At 51.3% G+C, this 20,649-nt stretch overlaps 1 protein-coding gene across 2 annotated transcripts in view; it reads left to right on the forward strand.

Moving 5' to 3' along the window:
- Positions 1 to 20,649, forward strand: part of GALNT14 (polypeptide N-acetylgalactosaminyltransferase 14) — a 220,255-nt gene that overhangs the window by 185,636 nt on the left and 13,970 nt on the right. For both annotated transcript variants that reach the window (XM_040224143.1, XM_040224145.1), the window contains exons 7-11: positions 321 to 408; positions 1,132 to 1,216; positions 4,350 to 4,453; positions 14,970 to 15,096; positions 17,207 to 17,299. In XM_040224143.1, coding sequence (XP_040080077.1) covers positions 321 to 408; positions 1,132 to 1,216; positions 4,350 to 4,453; positions 14,970 to 15,096; positions 17,207 to 17,299 — 497 coding nt within the window. The remainder of the gene's footprint in view (positions 1 to 320; positions 409 to 1,131; positions 1,217 to 4,349; positions 4,454 to 14,969; positions 15,097 to 17,206; positions 17,300 to 20,649) is intronic.

Raw genomic sequence — 20,649 nt, forward strand, 5'->3', positions numbered from 1 at the left:
GCTGACTGTGTCCACTGCCTCCTGAGAGCCCCGTGACACTGAAGGGCCCCCTTCTTCCTGATGTCCCTTTCCTCAGTGAGCAGCACACTCTAGCCATCCTCCTCGTGTCCCCACCATGCCTAGATGGCCACGAGAAGGCGCTCAGGAGTAAAGGAAAGTGTCTGATGGCCCACTTTATACATGAGAAATGTTGAAATGCAGAGAGGGAAGTGCTTGCTCAAGGCCCTGAAACCAGTCTCCGGGCCTCCCCCACCCCGCCCCTCCATCCCAGGCCTGCCTCCCTGATGCCACCATCTGAGTGAGGGCCTTCTGTTTTCCAGGACTACACGCGGGTGGTGTGCCCTGTGATTGACATTATTCACCTGGACACCTTCAACTACATTGAGTCAGCCTCAGAGCTCAGAGGGGGTGAGTGGGGCCAGCCAATGCCCTCGTCCAGAGGGACTTTTTCCTCCTAGTCATTGTTGCCAAGGGGGAGAGAGGAAAGGTCTCCTAGTGGTTTTTCTGGAGCCTCCAGTCCTGCATCCTGTAATGTCAGTAGCTGCAGGGTGGCCCTGACCACGGGGACTATGCATGGAAGTATCAGAGAAGGGGCAGGTCACCCCAGGGCCTGAGGATGGGAAGGAAGCAGGGCCCCCCTCCACCCCACCCTGTAGGGCCTGCATTGTTCTGACACCTCAGCACTGGGTGCCTCTCTCTCCTTGAGGCCCACCACAGTTGTGCCCAGGGCTGAGCACTGTCTCCCAAAGACTGATCGGGGGTGATTCAACCCCTCACAGACCTCCTGCTTACGCCTCCCACTCCCAAGACTCATGGCCAAGGGCCGCACTCTGGAACTGTCCATCATGTCCCCCTTGGGTACCACTCTTAGGGTCTCTCAACTCCCACTCTGTATCCTCTGCCCTTCTTCCCTAAGTCCACCCAGCAGAGAAGCCTCAGAGAGGCAGGAGGGGCTGGAGAAAGAGAAGAAGCCGTGGAAGGGAAATCAGGCAGCTCTGTTGCCAACCAGCCTGGGTGAGACCTCTTACCCCAGGACCACCTCGGAAACTGGATATGTTCATGAACCCGAATGAGCAAGCTTTGCAGGTACATCAGAGAGACTGAGTCAACCATGTGGATGCTGTGTTTCAGGGTTCGACTGGAGCCTGCATTTCCAGTGGGAGCAGCTCACACCAGAGCAGAAGGCTCGACGCCTGGACCCCACTGAGCCCATTAGGTGAGTCAGGGCAAGGGTGAGGTGGGAAGATTCATTACCACTTGGCCCTTCCCTCTGTCACGTGCTATAGGGAAGCTGTCCACAGGAGAGGCTCATAAGATTGGCCGGAAACCAAGAGGACCTTTTGCCAGGCTAGCACCACTTTTTGCCCTTATTTTAGGAGGTTTCTGTCCTCGTGGAGATTTCTGCTGGAGGGATGGGGGCTGGTAGAGGCCTGTGCTGAGGACTGGTTCAGCATCGTTCACATCTGCCATGGTGTGCTTACATGCATGTGCGCTAAGTTGCTTTAGTCGTGTCCAACTCTTTGCGACACTATGGACCATAACCCATCAGACTCCTCTGTCCATGGGACTCTCCAGGCAAGAATACTGGAGTGGGTTACCATGCACTCCTCCAGGGGATCTTCCCAACCCAGGGATCAAACCTGTGTTTCTTATGTCTCTTATGAACTCCTAAGGTGGGCTCTTTACCACTGGCACCACCTGGGAAGCCTTGATGTACTTACACTTCCTGCTAAATGTTGGAGGGTTCCACGTGGTCCCATTTGAGCCTCTGGCAAGGGGAAAGAAGGTTCCTCAGCCTCCAGGTCCTGGATGTCAGGATTCAGCCCAGGAGGGTCATCAGCCATTGCTGTGGGTAGGGGCTGCTGTCAAGGCGTGGCCACTGCTGCGTGCTCACACACATGACTGCTGTGTCCCGTGTGAGAACACCACAGGGGCGTCAGTGCTGGGCTGCTTGTGTGGTGCTGTAGATGGCCCTGTCCTGATCTACATTCTTAGCCAGCCCCCACTGTGACGCACAGCACAGTGGCTGGATGGCTGCCTGGGGTTCGGGCCCATCTGAGGGCTTGGCCATCCATGTAATGGTCTCAGCATCATGAGTGTGGCTTTGATATTCCTAACACTGGAGAGTACCTGTGTCCCAGGTCTGCTGGGAACCTCCAAGCCAAAACTTATCTGTCTCCAGTGGGACCTCAGGAGGCCAGCAATTGCTTGAGGATGTGGCGAGAAGACCAGGGAACTAGAATTGCTCCTTCTGGAGAAATGCAGAGATGCCCTGGGCTCCTTGGGGACACCTCTGCATCTCGGGGCCTGCATAGAATAAATGTCTGATCATTCTCATTGAACTGTGTGTGTGTAAGTTGCTCAGTCATGTCTGACTCTATGCCACCCCATGGACTGTAGCCTGCTAGACTTTTCTGTCCAAGGAATTCTCCAGGCAAGAATACTGGAGTGGGTTGTCATTCCCTTCTCCAGGGGATCTTTCCAACCCAAGGATCGAACCTGGGTCATCCGCATTGCAGGCAGATTGTTTACCATCTGGGCCACCAGGGAAGCCCTTTCAATGAACTAACTTAAGTCAAATAGAGACCTAAAGGGCTGTGAAGAACTGAGTGGTGACAGACGGACAGTGGAGATTGGGAGAACCCTGCAGAGGAAACTCTGTCAGAAGCACCAGCTGGCCCCTCCTCCCTCCTCCAGCCCTCACGATCTGGAGTGATGCTGAGAGGGAGATGGGAGCTACGTGGCACACCAGATAGTGCCCTTGTTCCTCGAGGGAGAGCAGAACCTTCTGGGCATCCTGAGGGCCATGCAGCACAGCAGTGCCTTGGGGACTCGCTACACTCCCAAAGTCACTTGATGTAGCGGTAGGCCGAGGCAAGGACAGGGTGGCCCTGGTTTCCCTTCTCTGTCCCAGGGGTGGGGTTCTCGGGGCCGGTTCTCTTCCTGTGGGAATATCTCTGCTCATCAGAGGACAAGTGTTTCCAGTCATCAGAGGACAGTAGGATGTCGTGGCGTCGGGAGACTGAGCTTCTGATCTGCTCCGTATCAACTGACTGTTTGACATGAAGCTCCCTTCTCTGTCTGGACCCACTGAATGAGGGGCAGTCCCAGGGGCTCGCCCTCTACTCCTAGCCCAGATACCCGTCCTTGTGCTCATTGGGTTGTTTGACTGGATTCTGCAGCCCTTTCCTTTCCAAGTAGCTTCTTTGGAATCTCTCTCAGCAGTCAAGGAGAGGGGAGGTAGGGAGGGGCCCCCAAGGAAAGAGAATGAAGATGAAGGCTGCTGCAGCAGAGCGCCACAGGCTGCGTGGCTTAAACCATAGAAATGCACTGTCTTGAGTTCTGGAGACCAGAAGTCCAAGTTTGAGGTATCAGCAGGGTGACGTCCTCCTGAGGGACATGCTGGACCCCATCCTGGCCTTGCAGAGGGCCACTTTCTCTCTGTGTCTCCTCACCTCATCTTCTTTCTGTGAATGTCTGTCTCTGCGGCTAGTATCTCCTTTTTTAAGGACACCAGTCCTATTGGATTGGGACTAGCCCCATGACCTCATTTTAGCTTTATCACCTCTGTGAAGACCTTTTCTCCAAATAAGGTCACATTCTGAGGTATTGGGGGTTGCATCCACGCTAAGTTGCTCCAGGCGTGTCCGACTCTTTGCGACCCCGTGGACTGTATAGCCCACCAGCTTCCTCTGTCCATGGGATTCTCCAGGCAAGAATACTGGAGTGGGTTGCCATGCTTTCCTCCTGGGGTCCAGGGGGATCTTCCTGACCCAGGGATTGAACCCATATCTCCTGCATTGGCAGGCGAGTTCTTTACCACTTTCACTACCTGGGAAGCCCACTGGGGGTTAAGATCCCAACACATTTTTCAGGGCATACAATTCAACCTGTAGCAGAAGGGGAAAGGGGTGGGAGGGGAGAGAGACCAGTCTCAAGAAACAGATGTGCCGTTCACACTGCTGCCCCAGCCCATCTTCTGTGCCCAGTCAGTGGCCCACAGTCCCTGCCCTCTGTTTGCAGGGCTCCCAGGAGAGCCCCGCTGGGCAGGGCCTGTGAGAGAGGCAGGGAAGGATGGACTGAGCAAATTCAGAACCCCCACCCCCACCCCACAGGAGGTGTGCAGATGAGCGAATTAGCCTGTCTGCAGGGTCAGTAGATTTACAGTCAATGGGAAAAGTCCCAGAGCGTGTTCCTGTTTGGGGTAAGTGCACCATGTGTGGGTCTTTCTGAAGAGGAGCAGAAACGGGAAGAATATAGCCTCAGCGTCAGGATTGAAAGGGCAGAAGAACATGACCGTGGTCCCCCTCCCTTGACTGACCCTCTCTCTTTTCCTTCCAACTGCACAGGACTCCCATCATAGCTGGAGGGCTCTTTGTGATGGACAAATCCTGGTTCTACTACCTGGGGAAATACGACACGGACATGGACATCTGGGGCGGGGAGAACTTCGGTGAGTTGCTGGTTCTGCGTCTTGGGGCCTGGCCAGGGGTCTCTGTGTCCTTGGATCACCTGGGCCTGTGATGAGGGCCATGGAGAGGGGCAGCAGGTCACTCCTTTGGGGGAAGACCAGGTGGGGCATCAGAGGAGTGGTTGCTGGAAGTGGAGAGGAAAGGAGATTGTTTTTCCATGGGGCCACGTGGATGCTGAGGACCAGGGAAACATGCCCAGGGGACCCTTAGGGAGAAGTTGAGATGCAAAAGCCAGAAGGACCAAGGAAGAGCGCCAAGTCCGAGGGCGGTCTGGGGGCAGACCTGAGCTAGGAGTGCTGAACTTTGGAAATTTAGAGTTGGAAGGAGACTGGGGATAAAAGTATGAGGAAGATTGAAAGCACTGCCACTAACATCTGGATCACATCTGTTGGCTGCTCTAGGGGTATAGCCTGGGTTAATGAGGAGGGTCTGAATATTGACTGGACGGACTGATGCAGAAGCTGAAGCTCCAATACTTTGGCCATCTGATGCGAAGAGCCAACACACTGGAAAAGACCCTGATGCTGGGAAAGATTGAGGGTGAGAAGGTGACAGAGGATGAGATGGTTGGCATCACTTACTCAAGGGACATGAGTCTGAGCAAGTTCCAGGGGATAGTGAAGGACAGGGAAGCCTGACGTGCTGCAGTCCATGGGGTTGCAAAGAGTTGGACTGGACTGAGTGACTGAACAATAAGAACTGGGTGACTGCTACAGAAGCTCTGGAGGCAACTGGCCCTTACCTTTTCTTGCAAAGTGATGCAAAGTGAAGGGGATGGAGGAGCGGGGTTCCAGGCTCTAGAACTGTGCAAACAGATTGCCAGTTGTGGCCACAGTGGCATAGGACTGCCATATACAGATACAGGAGAAAGTAGTCAGAGGCCCATTCCGTCTTGCTGATGACACTGACTGAGCCTCCAGTTTCCTCATGTGTTAGAAGTGTAACACACGGGTGCGTGGGGGTTGTTGTGGAAATCCACGCAGGTACGTCTGTAAAAGCTCCGGGCACCGTATGGACACAGTCCATGTTAGTTACTGTTCCTTCCCTCCAGCAGGTGGGACCTAAGAGATGACCAGTATGTAAGCTGTACAAGGCAGGGACTTGGTCTGTTTGTTCTTGGTGAGCTCCGATGGTGCCTTCCGCGAAGGAGGTTTCAGTAACTATTTGATGAATAAACCAGAGGAGAGGAAGAGGAAGAGTCTGGGATGTCAGGGCCCCTTCCCCCTCTCTGGACACCAGGGAGCATGTTTGGCACAGTCACCCCCCCGGGGCAGTGGTGCGAGCCAGGAGAATGATCCATGGGGCTCTCCTGGCATTCAGTGGTAATGCCATGCATTGTCCTCTGCCATTGTTTTCTCCCGTCCCTACCTCCAGGCTGCTTTATGGCTTTCTTCTTCAGTCACCAAGAGTCATTTCCCAGAAATTTATGGCTGTTGGCCTGACCAATGGCATCTGTTCTCCCAAACCGGGCCGTGTAAAGAAATCCATCAGAAAAATCCATCTCCTGCCATATGGGGGCCAGATTGGAAACTGCAAACAAAGCAGAAAACCCCAGCTCCTACAAACCAAATATCCTGCCTGGGACTCAGTCCTGGGATCCCATGAGGGTCTTTGGAGTCGAGTTTGAGGTGGGATCTCCCTGCACCAGCCCAGGAGAACTTGGAGCCGGGTACACCCTTGGTGTTCTCAAAGGGGATGAGATCTCTCTCTCTCTGAACAGAGCCCATCAGATGTGCTAATGTTCACAGTACCTCTCATGATTCTTCGTGGTGTGCTCTAGCCTTTCTTCCCATTCATGGAATCCTTTCTACAGCTCTTTTGATAGATAGCAGTCATCCAGTGTCCGCTCGAATGCTATTTATGATGATGTGTTTGCTGCTTCACAATCTGGCTAGTTCTGTCATTGAGAATGTTTGTGTTGAATTGTTAGTAAATCTTCTAAGTCAAACCAAAGCCCAGCCTCCATCTGTTGGGCCTTGTTCTGCCCTGTGGACCCTCACAAAGTGTGTGTGGTCCTTCCTTACCATGGCAGCTATGTGTAGATGGCAGGCAGCATGTTATTTTCAATGATGTCACATTCTGGTCCAACCTACCAGTGCGTCTGCGCTAAGTCGCTTCAGCCATGCCTGACTCTGTGTGACGCTATGGACTGTAGCCCACCAGACACTTCTGTCCATGGGAATCTCCAGGCAAGAACACTGGAGTGGATTGCCATGCCCTCCTCCAGGGCATCTTCCCGACCCAGGGATGGAACCCGCATCCCTTATGTCTCCTGCCCTGGCAGACAGATTCTTTACTACTAGTGCCACCTGGGAAGCCCCAGCCATCAGTACCATCTCTTTATAGCAATGTTGGCACACATCTGCTCACATCCAGGGTGATCCCCTCTAGTTGGCTTCCCAGTGGCCTGGCACTAGCAAGTGTTGATAGGAACAGGAAAGTAGAGAGAGACTTCAGGGGAGTTGTGGGAGAGACATTTTATAATCATCACAAAATGGTTTAAACCACACAAAAAAAGAACCCTGCAGACAGCTATCACAGGAAATACTGTTTTCTCCAATTCCAACATTCCATTTGTTGGAGCTAGCTCCTAGCACTTTAAACGTAATTTCTGGACATTTTTTTTTAATAGCATTTTACATGCCAGAAAAAGCAATGCTTGTTTATTTTTTTAAGAAAAATTGAAGTATAGTTCATTTACAATACTGTGTTAGTTTTAGGTATACACAAAGTGGTTCAGTTACACGTATACCTATAGATTCTTTTTCAGATTCTTTTCCATTATAGCTTATTATAAGATATTGAATATAGTTCCCTGTGTTATATGGTAGGTCCTTTTTGGCTATTTCATATATGGTCATGTATAGATATTAATCTCAAATTCCTAATTTATCCTTCCTCCACCCTCCACTTTCCCCTTTGTTAACCATAAGTTTGTTTTCTATGTTTGTGAATCAATTTCTGTTTTGTAAATAAGTTCATTTGTATAATTTTCTTAGATTCCATACCTATGATATGTGGTCATACGATATTTGTCTTTTGCTGTCTGACATTTCATTTAGTATGTTAATCAGTAGATCCATTCATGCTGCAAAAATGGCATTATTTCATTCTATTTGTATGGCTTAGTCATATTCCATTGTGTGTATATATATCTATATACATATCCCTCTATCTATATATAGATGTACATACATATATGCGCCACATCTTCTTTATCCATTTGTCTATTGATGGCATTTACGTTGTTTTCATGTCTTGAATATGTGAATAGTGCTGCTGTGAACATGCAGTGCATGGATCTTTTCAAACTAGAGTTTTCCATCTTTTCTGGATGTATGTCCAGAAGTGGGATTGCTAGATCATATAGTAGCTCTATTATTAGGTTTTTAAGAAGTCTCCATACTGTTCTCCATAGTGGCTGCACCTACTTGCAGTCCTACCGGCCGTGTAGGAGGGTTCCCTTTTCCCCACACCTTCTTCAGCATTTTTATTTATAGACTTTTTGATGTTAACCTTTCTGACCAGTGTGAGGTGGTACCTCACTGTAGTTTTGATTTTCATTTCTCTAATTATTAGTGATATTGAGCATCTTTTCATGTGCCTGTTGGCCATCTGTATGCCTTCTTTGGAGAAATGTCTGTTTAGTTCTTCTGCCCCTTTTTTGATTGAGTTTTTTTTTAATATATCAAGTTATATTAGCTTTTTGTATATTTTGGAAATTAAGCCCTTGTTGGTTACATTGTTTGCAAATACTTTCTCTCAGTTCACAGGTTGTGTTTTCATTTTGTTTGTGATTTCCTTTGCTGTGCAAAAGCTTATAAGTTTGTTTAGGTTCCATTTGTTTATATTTGCTTTTATTTCTTTTGCCTTGGGAGACTGACCTAAGAAAACATTGGTACTATTTATAGCAGAGAATGTTTTGTCTGTGTTCTCTTCTAGGAGTTTTATGGTGCTATGTGTTATACTTAAGTCTTTACGCCATTTTGAGTTTATTTTTCTATATGATGTGTTCTAATTTCATTGATCTGCATGCAGCTATCCAGCTTTCCCAACACCACTTACTGAAGAAACTATCTTGTCTCCATTGTATATTCTTACTTCCTTTGTTGAAGATTAATTGACCATAGGTGTATGGGTTTATTTCTGGGCTCTCCATTCTGTTCCTTTGATCCATATATCTCGTTTTGTGGGGAATAACAGCAGGAAGAGATATCTCTTCTTTCCCAAGACATGAAATTTCTGTGTGTTCCAGATGTGGTTGCTTTTGTTGCATTGATTTGATTTCACAGCACAAAAGCCCATGAGATCTCTGGACAAGGCTCCGGCCACGGTGACTGGGACCATCCTCAGTGGCGTGCTGCCTCACCCGCCCATCTCACTTTCATCGTTTGGGAGCGACCTCAGCAGCCACTTGAATGCCAACCCTGCTATGCACTCAAGCAGCCCGACCGTGGTGCCATTATTCCCACAAAGAGTTTCTAAGAGGAACTGAAGAGTGTTGATAATTACATCTGCAGTTCAACATAGAAGCAGGCTTTAGGGAAATGTGGCTTTTAGCCTTTTTTTCCCCCAGAAGTTGTTTTGCATTAATATTGGATGTTTAAACTCTAATTTGCATAACACAGGATACAAGAAAAATATCTAATACATCTACTCACTTTAGCTTTTGGTCTTTAGAGATGAAAGGAAGCTATTGCCCAGTAGAAATATGTGTGTGTGTGTGTGTGGTGGGAAGAGGTGTACATTTCCAAAGTGGAGGCCTTGGTACATATATGAGGGGAGAATATGGGATTTCTGGATTTAAAATGGAAGTGGGTGGTTTCCAAAGCATAGCAGATACAACAGACAATACTGAGGAAAGAGAGACGAGGTGGGTCCCAGAGAGGAGCTGCTGCCACCACCTCCCCTATCCCCAGAATGTAGTCATGGATGTTAGGCTGTCAGGCTTGGAGGGCCATGTGTGTGTCAACATGGGCTGTGGAGTCAGACAGGCCTACTTGTGAATCCTGTGGTCATCTCTGGCTGTGTGTCCCTGGGAAAGTTACTTTCCCTCACTGAGTTTGCAGATGTCTACTGTGTCCTAAGCTAGGACAGCAGCCCGGATTATCCAGGGGTGCCCAGTCTAATCAGGTGAGCCGTTTAATGCAGAGACCTTTCTTTGCCTGGAGAGAGAGGAGATGTAGCAGAAGCAGTTGAGAGATTCACAGCCTGGGAAGGATCGTCCAGGTATGACGAGGAAGGGACCGCCCGGAAAGAAGAAGGGGGCTCCTGACCTACAACCAGGGAGGAAGAGAGGACCTCAGTCCTACAACTGTGAGCAGCTGGGTTCTGCAAACAAGCTGAGTGAACTGGAAAGCCTCAGAGCCCCCAGACAGGAGCCCAATCCTGCTGATTTTGGCCTTGAGGGACAGCAGAGGGCCTGCCCAACCCCCGCCCCCCCTCAGGCTGGTATGGTAATTTTTTAGGGCAGCAGTGGAAACGTTAAGCTCCCAGGGTCGCCCGCCTCCTCTCTGGGCTGCGTGAGCAGGCTTGTCAGAGGAGCGCCCTGTCAGACCCGCAGCGACAGCAGTTTCCTCCCGCTTTCTCTTCAGCCTCACCCTTTCCAGGTTCAGGGGCGCAAGAGAAGAGAAGTGGCCTCATCTGAGACAAGCATCCAGGTCGGATAAAAAGTCATCTTTCCCCTCAGGTGGGGCTGCTTGCCAAGGCCCAGGTGTGGTCCCTTAAGACCACCCATTTCCAGAGGCATGGTGGAGAGGTAAAGGGTGTGTGCCATGACATTCGCTGGACGGTCCGTGGTGACCATGGTGAGCCTGTGCTTACACCTCAGAAGTTGGGAGCCTGGCTGCAGCCCTGACTGTCCCCAGTGATGTGAAGCACAGTTTTGCTCACAGATTCAAGCCTATGCTTTGTGGCTCAATAAGATTGCTTCTACTCAAGTCTGTGAACTCATTAAAAAATAAAAACAGAGGTTTCTGGCCAAGTGGCCCAAAGAACGTAAAGATTTTTTGAAAGGAAAATCTTTGTCATCACATTTGTCTCTGTGGACTTATGAGCAACTGTCTCTTTCTGCTCATCACTATCCACCCCAATCCCTTTGTCCTCACAAGATTTCACCTTGTCCAGTGCTAAGTGGCTGATGCTGTTAGATTAAAAGATATCTGTGTACAGTCAGTGAGGCTCCACTCAATATAGGCTTACTGCCTCAAGTAGAGCCAGGTCTAATGCTCCCTTTGCCTTTGTCCAGAAACCAGGCTATCAAAGGAAATTCCAGCCTTGACCTGTATGGCTGACAAGTGGCAGAGGATTTGGTATGATTCTGCGGGAGGGAGCTGTCTCCTCTCGCCTGAACTCCTGTCCACCATCACGGCTTCTCAGGTGGACATTGGTTCTGGCAAAGGGTTGGGGTTCTATGAGTACTGATAAAGCTACTGATCGGTCGATGTGGAGATAGAAGGGAAGAGCTGAGAACAGAGAGAGGGTGAGGAGGGCAGTTTAATCTGAAGTTTAAAGAAAATAAGGTAACAGCACCCCCAATGTGGATGGAATAATTACACGTCTCCCTGCCTGGAATTCAGAGTGGATTTAGGTCTGCATGACATTTGTCATCAGGGAGTTTATGCAGGTGCTGACTCAGCAAGAACCACCTCCTCCCCCAAACTCCCTACATTGTCTTTTTGCTCCTTCACACGAGAAAGTGATGACTTTGCAGGAGCTGCTGACAAGTGGAGGATCAGGGCTGTACCTGGGGAGCCCACTGCTTTATGCCTCGGTCTATGGCCCCCACTGCCTGGGGCTTTGGAATCACAAGGCTTTCCCAGAGGCTTCAGCATAAACCTGTGAGTCACTGGGCCTGGCTGCCAGTCCTGGGAGGATGCACAGCGTTATCCTGCAGTTGTGGTGTAGATATTCGTAGGATAACTAGACGATGTCCTAGGTCTTAAATACTTCACATTGTGGTACCCAAACATCCTTACACCTCTCTGAACACTTCAAGCTTCCTCACTCAGACTGCCTTGACTCTGGCCGCAGTACAGCAAGGCACGCTGCTCAGGTCATCTTGGTTACGACATTCTGGACTCCAGAGCAGAAACGATCTTACTGCATCTCAGGCTGCAGGCTCTGGGGACATCAGTTAACCAGAAGGAGAGATGAGACAGGCAACTGTCAGGAGTGGATGAAGGAGTAGATGAGGTAGAAATGGGACAGCTGGTTATAGATTGGCCTCTCTTGTTCATCTGTGAGTGCCCTGAAGTCAGTATCTTTGTGCCTGCAGCAGTATTGGCTGATCGTGGGTGTTCACACTGAGGGAGGTGGGGTCAGGGCAGGGGCAGGAGTTTTGGACCTCGGGAGATGCGCTTTGAATGCTAGCTGCCCATCAGGACTGCTTCTGCTTTGAAAAATAACATCCACAACCATGAGTGGGCTTGTTGGGACAGCTCATAAGTTACTACCTGGAAGAGGACCCAGCAAAGCCCAGCCCAGGAGTAAATGAAGGGGTCCTTTCCTCCCATGGCTTGTGTTTGCAGAACTGAGATGTTTTCAAGCACAGACACAGGAAAACAAGCAGGGATGATGGTTTTAGAGGTGGAGGAGAGGACGCAGGCTGCAGGGGGCTATGAGAGGAAGCTGATGGGTAGATGTACTGCATCTGAGGGCATCCAGTGCATCTGGACAGAGCCACAGGCAGCCATGGGAGTTGGTCCTGGAAGCCAGAGGAGAGCTGGGCTGGCAGAATGGGAATGAGTCCTCAGCATCAAGGGAAGGTTGGGCTAGATGAGGAAGCAGGGACAGCAAGGCACTCAGACCCAGGGCCTTGGGGGTGGAGAATGCCAGGAGCCCAGATGGAAGGTAGAGAAGGACCAGAGTCAGGGGTGAGTACTTTCTGAGATGGGGATCTCTGCATGATGGTGGCAGAGGAGAAGGGGGGCAATAGATTCAGAGCAAAGCAAAATGGTGGGTGAAGGAAGCACAGGGAAACAGGTTTAGTGGGAGCTGAGGGTGTGGAGACTGCATAGGTTGGAGGGATTCATTTTGCAAATGAGGAGGGACATATGTCTCATTTGAATGCAAGTAAGGAAGCGACCACAGAAACGTATGCATATTTTTGGAAGAAAGTTTGCACAAAATTCACAGGTTATATCCATAAGCAAGGCCTCTATCTCAACTTTTGAGGGGTGTGAGGGTTTTCATTTCTGGGAGCTAGAGCGAACCCTGTTTTGAGATCCTGGAGAGGAGTTGATTGGAGTCCAGTAGATCTTAGCCCTGGGGACTAAATTCACACACATACCGTCACAGTTTGCTGCACTGAGCCCTCCCGCCCCTCCGAGTAGCACTACAAGGTGGAGAGCTGGATGCTGGCCATCAGCTAAGCTCACTCATCATTTCCCGCAAACAGTAGGTTGGGGCCCACGATTCCATCAGTGCCCCAGCCAAACGCCAGGTTACCATATATCATTGACTTTTGTGGGGCATCAAAATCTCAAGTGTTAGGTCCACAGATTTCAAGCGCCTCTTGTGTCAGAAGCAGGAAGCTGCGAACCACCTAGAAAGTTGAAAGTGAGCACAAGGGGGTGATGTCATTGGCATCCATGTCTTAAAGAGACTGGCTTTAGAGGAGTGTTTTGTGTCACTGAGCTTTCCATCACACTTAAGAGTTTTCACATTTACTCTCGAAGTTCCACTTCAATGATACCAACAGCAATCCTGTGGTGTACTTTTATGATCTTCATTTGACAGGTGAAGAAGCCCAGCCTCAACTAGGTCAGGTAGGTTTCCCCAGGGACGGGGCTAGTGGATTTCTGCAGACTCAGGGCCAAGTTCTTCCAGTTTCTCCCCACCATATGTTCTTGCCATCATTTGGCAGCAATCCTGAGAAGTCCCTTCCTCACCCTCGTGTCCACGTTGCCCCTGCTCTGAGGGAAATCTGAGCAAGCTGGGAATGAGCTCTACCGGCTGGGCAGGTAGAGACGGGTATCGAGGAAGCATGGCCTACAACTTTCCCAGGGACACCAGGCAGGAGTCAGGAGGGGACAGGGAGAGGGTGGGAGAGCAGGTGAGGATCAGGATGAAGAATTTGTGTCCAAGCACTTGCTTGCAGGGTTGAAAAGAAGGGAGAAAGACAGCAGGACATGGGAGGGACAGAGGCTGATGGAGAGGACCCCATGGTAAGGAAACCCAGGAAGGTGGGGCCCAAGGTGCAGAGCGGCGGGGCCCATCAGATGTGGTGGGCAATGATAGAATACCCACATCCTTGGTCCCTGCTCGTGGACACCAGCCTGCTTCCGGAGGCAGTCCCTCACCAGCCTGAGTGCTTCCTGAAGCAAACTCCTCTTTCTTCAGCTTGACAATAGAAGCATGGCCCAGGCAGGCATTCGAGATGCAAACCTGGCTCTTCCCACTCGTGGCATATCCAGCGGGATGCAGGAGGCAGCTGCACTGGCTGCAGTCAGTAAAGGGGTGCACCATCTGTAGAAAAGTTACAAGCAGTAATGAAACGCCCTCCCAGCATTCAAACAATGGCAGTGAGGGGGTCCGCCCCACCACCCTGGTATAGCACTGCTTCCTTCTCGGGCAGGACCACTGCTCCAAGCCTGCGGGAAGCAGCTTCGAGGGAGAAGGGCACCGGCCAGCATGGTCTCAGCCCACCCACCTCTGCTGACTCTACCTCACCCCCCTCCCCGAGGTCCCTGCTACAGCAGCCAACCGGGGAAAATGAGTTTGTGTGCAAATCCCTACCCAGGCGAGCACCCCAGCAACAGCTTCAAGGCTTCCAGCACTTTCTATGGTTCTTCACAGCTCTTGGCTATGGCTCAGACTTCCTTCTCTGGGCTGATGATTCAGATGTCCTTGCAGGAGATAGAATGGCCTCCCGGCACTGACACTGGGAACTGGTCTTGTCTGTCCCATCCTGGCCATGTGGCTTGCCAGCCTGTCAGAGTGGGAAATGCACTAACTCCATGACAACCCCTTCTATCTGGACCTTGACCAGCAGAAAATTCTCCCATAGTCTCTAATGGAAAAGTCTTTCTCCTTAGTCCTGGTTCTGACCTTCTAGGGTCATAGGAGCTAGTCTAATCCATCTTCTACCCTGAAACCATCCGTATACTCAAAAGCAGTTCTCTCATAGTCCTTGGGCTCCTCTGTTCCAGGCCAAAGCATCACACAGAGGCTCCCACCCTGCTGGCCCCTGAGAGTGTTCCAAAGGTTCAAGCACAGCCCTCCATGTGTTCCCCTGTGTCCGCCAGTTTCCTTGTTAAGGCAAACCACCCTCCCAGGTGTGAGTTATTAACATCCTCGTGGTGGGCAGGGAAACCGAGGTAGCAGGCCCGTGGAGCACACAGTCTGGCTGTGGAGTTGGCGCGGTAGGCAGGCTGCTAGCAGCCCTCCCCTCGCCCTGGGACCTGGGATTCCCTGGCGCCTGGTGTCTTGGTGCTGCCAGCCTGTGCTGCTCAGTCTAGGAGGCAGAGCAGTGATGGGGGCGTCACTGTCTTGCAGAAATCTCCTTCAGGGTATGGATGTGTGGGGGCAGCCTGGAGATCGTCCCCTGCAGCCGAGTGGGCCATGTTTTCCGGAAGAAACACCCGTATATTTTCCCAGATGGCAACGCCAACACGTATATAAAGTGAGTATGTGTTGCGGGGGTTCGGGTTCCCTGGGGGTGGTAGTGGCCCTGGGCTTTTCTGGTGATAGGCTGTGGCTGTCCCGGGTTCTCTGGTAGGTTCGGCTGCCCGGGTGTCGTGAACCGGACAGGGGTTGCGTGTTATGCTTGCTGGGCCACAGCCTGGGCGAGAGAGGTCAGGCCTGCCCATCCAGGTCCAGGCTGGAGGCCTTGAGGCCTTTCTCCACCCTTGACTTCTCCCAGGCTTGGCAAGGCCCTGCCTGTGGCCTCGGGAGCTTTGAGTCACTAGGCAGCAGGCACCCTCCTGCAGGGCTCAGGGCTCTGGGTATTTTGTGTTCTTTGGGGCAGGGGGAGGGCAGCCATTTTTGCTCCTGAGTTCTAGAAGAGCCCCTGCAGGGATCTGCAGGGACCACCTTCAGGCTGGGTCACCAGGGGAGAGGCCCTTGGGGAAGATTCGGGAATGGGGAAGCACAAGTAAATACAGCCCAGATGACCGCTCCAGGGCCTCGCAGGTGCACAGAAACGGCCAGGCTGGCGTAGTCCCTGAGGCCCTGGGCTCCTTTCCTGGGGCTCGCCACTTGCTGCCCAGGGACAGGACGAAGGTCGTAGGGTCTCGGTGACCCAGCGATGCCCACTTGCCTATTCTTGCTTCCTCGCTCCCTCCATACACCTGTCTCTTTCATGATTTCTTCTTCAACCTTTTTCCTCTTCTTTAAAAATGACTCGGTACCTCCTTTTCTCCTGCTGCTCATCTTTTCCTCCAGCTTCTCCTCTTCTCTCTAGTCCTCTTGTCACTTGACAACTTCACTCCCCATTTATTCCTCCTTTGTCCTTTTCCCCCTCATTTGGTCCATTTTGGGGAGGGGGAGCAGAGTGCCTCTTTGAGGGTTTTTCTTCCCCTTCAGTGTTTTCTTCTGGTTTCTCTCATCCTCAGTTACTCACACTTGTGGACAGGTGTGGGTGTGGACAGGTGTAGGGGAGCTGTAGGCTTGGCCAGTGAGAAAGCTGACCTCATGCTGGGCAGGTTAGGGTCATGAGAACCCCCTTAGCAGGGACTGGAACAAAGGCAGGGCTGCCTGGGGTCTTGACAGGGAAAGGTGAGCTGGGATGCCTGGTGCAGGAAAGTCAAGGGGCTATGATGTGGAGTGGGGGCTAGCCAGGGAGTGGGGGGCAGAGCCTCGAGCTCTAGAAGGTTCCTTGCATTTGAGACTGGGCCCTGCTTGCCACCAATGGACTTGAGGGGAAACTTGGGGCAGTGTGGCCTCAGCAGCGTCCAGTGTGTTGATGGTTAGGCCAGTGGAGGGAGCTGGCAAGGAGCTGTCTTCAGTGCACCAAGAGCTGGACTGCATGTGCAAAACTCCTACAGGTCCACGGGCTTAAAGGGCAGGCCATGCCCTCTTGGTGACACCCCTGGGTCCATGCACTCAGGCCTTGGGAGGTGCTGCTCAGGCTTCTGATTGTTTTTCCTTGTCTTCTCTTCCTGGTACCCTGTTGTCCCGGAGAGCTGAGTGACAACATCCTCCATGTCTGTCTCTTTTTCTGTGACCTTTGGGGTCAGACTCACTGCAGATAGCTAATTTAAAAAAAAACTTCAGAGTCCTGGCAAACATTTGACCAAAATGGCTTGGTTACTTCATTCTTTACACCTGTGCCAAGCTAATGACATGCCTGTGCAAATCTCGTGCGTGACTGGCTTCCCCCTTGGAGAGCTGCACTCTTTGCTGATGGGGAGAGTTCTAGAACAAGAGCCCACAGATGACCAGAGATGAGATGGTCAAACTCTCCCCTCTTGTATTGGCACCAAAGGAGCACACGAGGTTCTCCTGGCTTTTTTTCTCCTTTTCTGAGAGCCATGGGAAGTTCAATTTCTGGTGTAATTTCTCTGGTCTGTGCCTTTTGGGAAGAGGGTATGTCATGACTACTAAAATCCTGTGTCTGGGGGAGAGGCCCCTTTGGAGACTGGTGGGCTCAGCACCCTGGGGAGAATAAAGTTACTGGACCGTGGTGCCTCCCATGGGGGTGACACTGCCCACTTGTCACAGGTGGGTATTTTACCTAGATATGTCCCCGGTCCTCTCAAATAGCCTGTCCCTGACACTCTTTGTCTCCCTAGGAACACTAAGCGGACAGCTGAAGTGTGGATGGATGAATACAAGCAGTACTATTATGCTTCCCGGCCATTCGCCCTGGAGAGGCCCTTTGGCAAGTAAGTGTCTCCCCTGGTTGGTTTGTGCAGACAGCCCAGAGCCCCAGCTCACTGGCCCAAGGTGAGAGGGTCTCCCAGGCCGCCAAGCCCCTCCAGGGCTGGGGCTGGGCCTGTTCTCCCCTCCTGTGCCTTCTTGCTCCTGCCTAGTCCTGGGCACAGGGCCCTGGGCCATGCCTGTGGGAGACCCCTGGCAGCCTGGACCATCCACTCAGTGGGTAGAGCCATGCCCTGTGCAGTGGACTGGTGTTTCCAGCTTTTCAAAGAAAGGTGGGATGCTGGGCTAAGCAGCCCTGCTCCTTCTAGATTAGAGTTCCCTCCTCCTCTCCTCCTCAGCTACTGAAGCCTTAATCCTCCTCTTTTTAGGAGGAATAGTACTGTGTAGACCTCCTCTAGAGCAGGGCTCCAGCTTCATGGGGGTGGAAGAGGACAGGAAGAGGAGTTAAGGGCCAGATGCCATTTCATGAGATGCCTCATTAGTCCTCTGCAAACTGAGAAATGGGTATAATAACCCCTGTTTTATGGATAAGGAGCCTGAGGCTTCTACAGCTTCAGGTACTTGCCATGGATCACACCGTTATAGGAGGAGAAGCTCAAATCACACCTGTCTGATCCCCAAACTTTGTGATGTTGCATTCCCCAACTCAGGGCTGGTTTGAGTAGAGAAAAATGGCAACTTGATTGATGTTATATTCATCTTTTTTGAGAGGGGGCAACTGGTGGCTTTTGTCATCTGATGTCCCTCAGTCGTACTAAGGCTGTGGAACAGATGGCATGTTTGCAGCCTACGTGCCATCGATCGAGCCCATCACTCCCAGGTAGATTAAATCACGAGCCTGCCAAAGTGTTTGCATTTCTGAAACTGAAAACCCACGCTGGTCTCCGCTTCTCCTCAGAGCCTCCCACAGTGTTCATTCTGAGTCCTCAGCTAACCTCCGGTTCATTGGCCATGTCTGTCCACCCCTCCTTTCTTCACTGCCTTCCCTCTCCAGCTTGGGTTCTACTTTCTTGCGTAAGCAGAGTGCTTATAAGACGTTGTCCTTGAATCTCTTGCCATGTTGGGCATCTACCCGCCCTCCCAGGCCTCCCTCTTGACCTTGGGTGAACCTGACTTTGTGCCTTTTCCCCCTGTGGGCAGGCTGCTGAACAGCTCTGGGAGTATCGGCCGGTGCTGCTAAGCCTCTGTGGCCATCCGGCTCAGGGAGGCCCTCCACGGGGCTCTTAATCCTGCCCCCTTGCCGGCCGGCATTCTCCCTCAACCTCCATTTGTACCTTTTCCATTTTCCCCAGCTGCGGAGTCTGCCCTGCTTCCGCTCACAGCACATGACACCTCTGTTTTACAGATGAAATAGACAGCACCAGCTTCCTGAGCCTGACCACCCTGTACCTGCACTATCCTCCTGTCTCTTTTATCTGGAAGGATAAGGGGTGCCTCCTGCTGTGGCAGGCCAGCCCTCTACCTGTTCCCCAGATGCACTCTTCTCTCCTGCATTCATTCATAAATCAGCACTGATCAAGTTCCCACTGCCTGGATTCATCTCCTCCTGCCTCTCAGCTTCTCAATCTTTCATGTGCACACAGATCTCCCGGGGATCTTGTTACAGTGTGGATGTTGGTTCAGTAGGCGTGCATTTCTGCGAGCCCCAGGTGGTGCTGTGCTGCTGGTCTGAGGACCTCAACTCAAGGAGCAGAATTCCAGGGTGATGGTTTCCAGACTCTCTGCATGTCTCAGTCACCTGGGGAGCTTCAAAAACTGCTGCTACCTCTGTTTCAGCCTCAGAGAGTAGACTGAGTCTGGACTGTGTCCTGGGCTGTAGAATTTGTAAAAAATGCACCCCCCCCAACTAGGTGACTCTAACCTGCAGACAGTGTGGGAGCCCCTGTTCCAGGGGACTTCGCCCACCCTGTACCTTCGCGCTCCCTGATCACCCAACTCTCTTCTCTATTGCATGGTTCCCATTAGTATTTAAATTTATTCTGTATCTTACATATGTTTTAAAAAATAAAAAAGAGAGGGAAAGAAAACAAACTATAAGAACTCTCCCTCAGTCCAACGCTGCTCATCACCTACCTTGTCTTCTGCTGCTTCAGAGCCAAGCTTCATGACAGAGCTGCCACATGCTGTCTCTGGCTCCCATTTCCCTGCTTCTGACTGTGAGCTGAGGCCATGGCCTCCATCCCCTACGATCACGCCCACCCATGGCCCCCTGGAACCCTTACCTTCCTCGATTACTCCATTCATATGAGTCTTCTCCCACCCAATCCCCTTCAGGCACCCCTCTGATCTCGGTTTCTAGAACTGAGTCTTGGCTCTCATCCTGAGATGCAAGCTGCACCCTCTCTGCCCACCCTTGTATGTTGGTCTTCTCTGAGGACCTGTCATAAACCCTTGTTTTACTCCAGGTTTTCCCTGCCATCAGCCACCTCTGTGCTGCTGATAAGCACGTTTCTATCCCTCTCCTGCACCTCTCCTCTGAGCTCCAGCCCTTAGAGAAGGAAATGGCAATCCAACCAGTATTCTTGCCTAAAAAAACCCCATGGACAGAGGAGCCTGGTGGGCTACAGTCCATGAGATTGCAGAGTTGGACACAACAGAGCGATTAAACACATCCTGCACCTCTCCTGAGCTCCAGTCCTTATGTCTGAATAGCAACTGGACATCTCTGCCTGGATGCCCCCCAGGATCCTCTGACTCAACAAGTTCTAACTGAACTCTTCCTGTTTGCTCCTAAACTTGCTCTTTTCCCCATATTCCCCACCTTAGCTCTTCCATGAATCCTGTTGTCAAACCAGAAATCTTGAGTGTCAACCTTGACTTCTCTCTCCCCGTCCTCCCACACCTAAACAATCACCAAGTCCCAGAGATCCTGCCTCACTCATACACTGACCGTCTGGATTCTTGCAAATACTGAACATTTAGCCTTTTTCAAATGATGTCATTCCTGTTCTCATGTTGCTTAGCGTCTGGTGAGGAGATACGGTTAATGCTGTATAAGAAGTTCCAGTATCATGAGGGCGCCCAGTCCAGTCTTTGGGGTGAAAGGAGGTGAGGCTTGAGAAAGCAGGGCTGGTTCTGTGTGGTTGCCGAGGAAGAACAGGGTGTATGTGGAAATCAGGTGTACTGGTGGAAGAGTAGAGAGAATGAAACCTGTCCCTTCTCTCCCATCCCAACCCTACTCCCCTGCCAGAAAGCATGGTCAGCTCTGGGTTTCGACAGTGATCTCCTAACTGCTCTCCCAGCTTTGGGCACCAAACTCATTTACCTTCAGTTGCTGTTCAGTCGCTCAGTCGTGTCCAACTCTTTGAGACCCACAGACCCGGATTCCCTGTCCTTCACTATCTCCCAGAGTTCA

Source organism: Oryx dammah, unplaced genomic scaffold (assembly GCF_014754425.2).
Source record: "Oryx dammah isolate SB20612 unplaced genomic scaffold, SCBI_Odam_1.1 HiC_scaffold_25, whole genome shotgun sequence".
Taxonomy (NCBI): Eukaryota; Metazoa; Chordata; class Mammalia; order Artiodactyla; family Bovidae; genus Oryx; species Oryx dammah.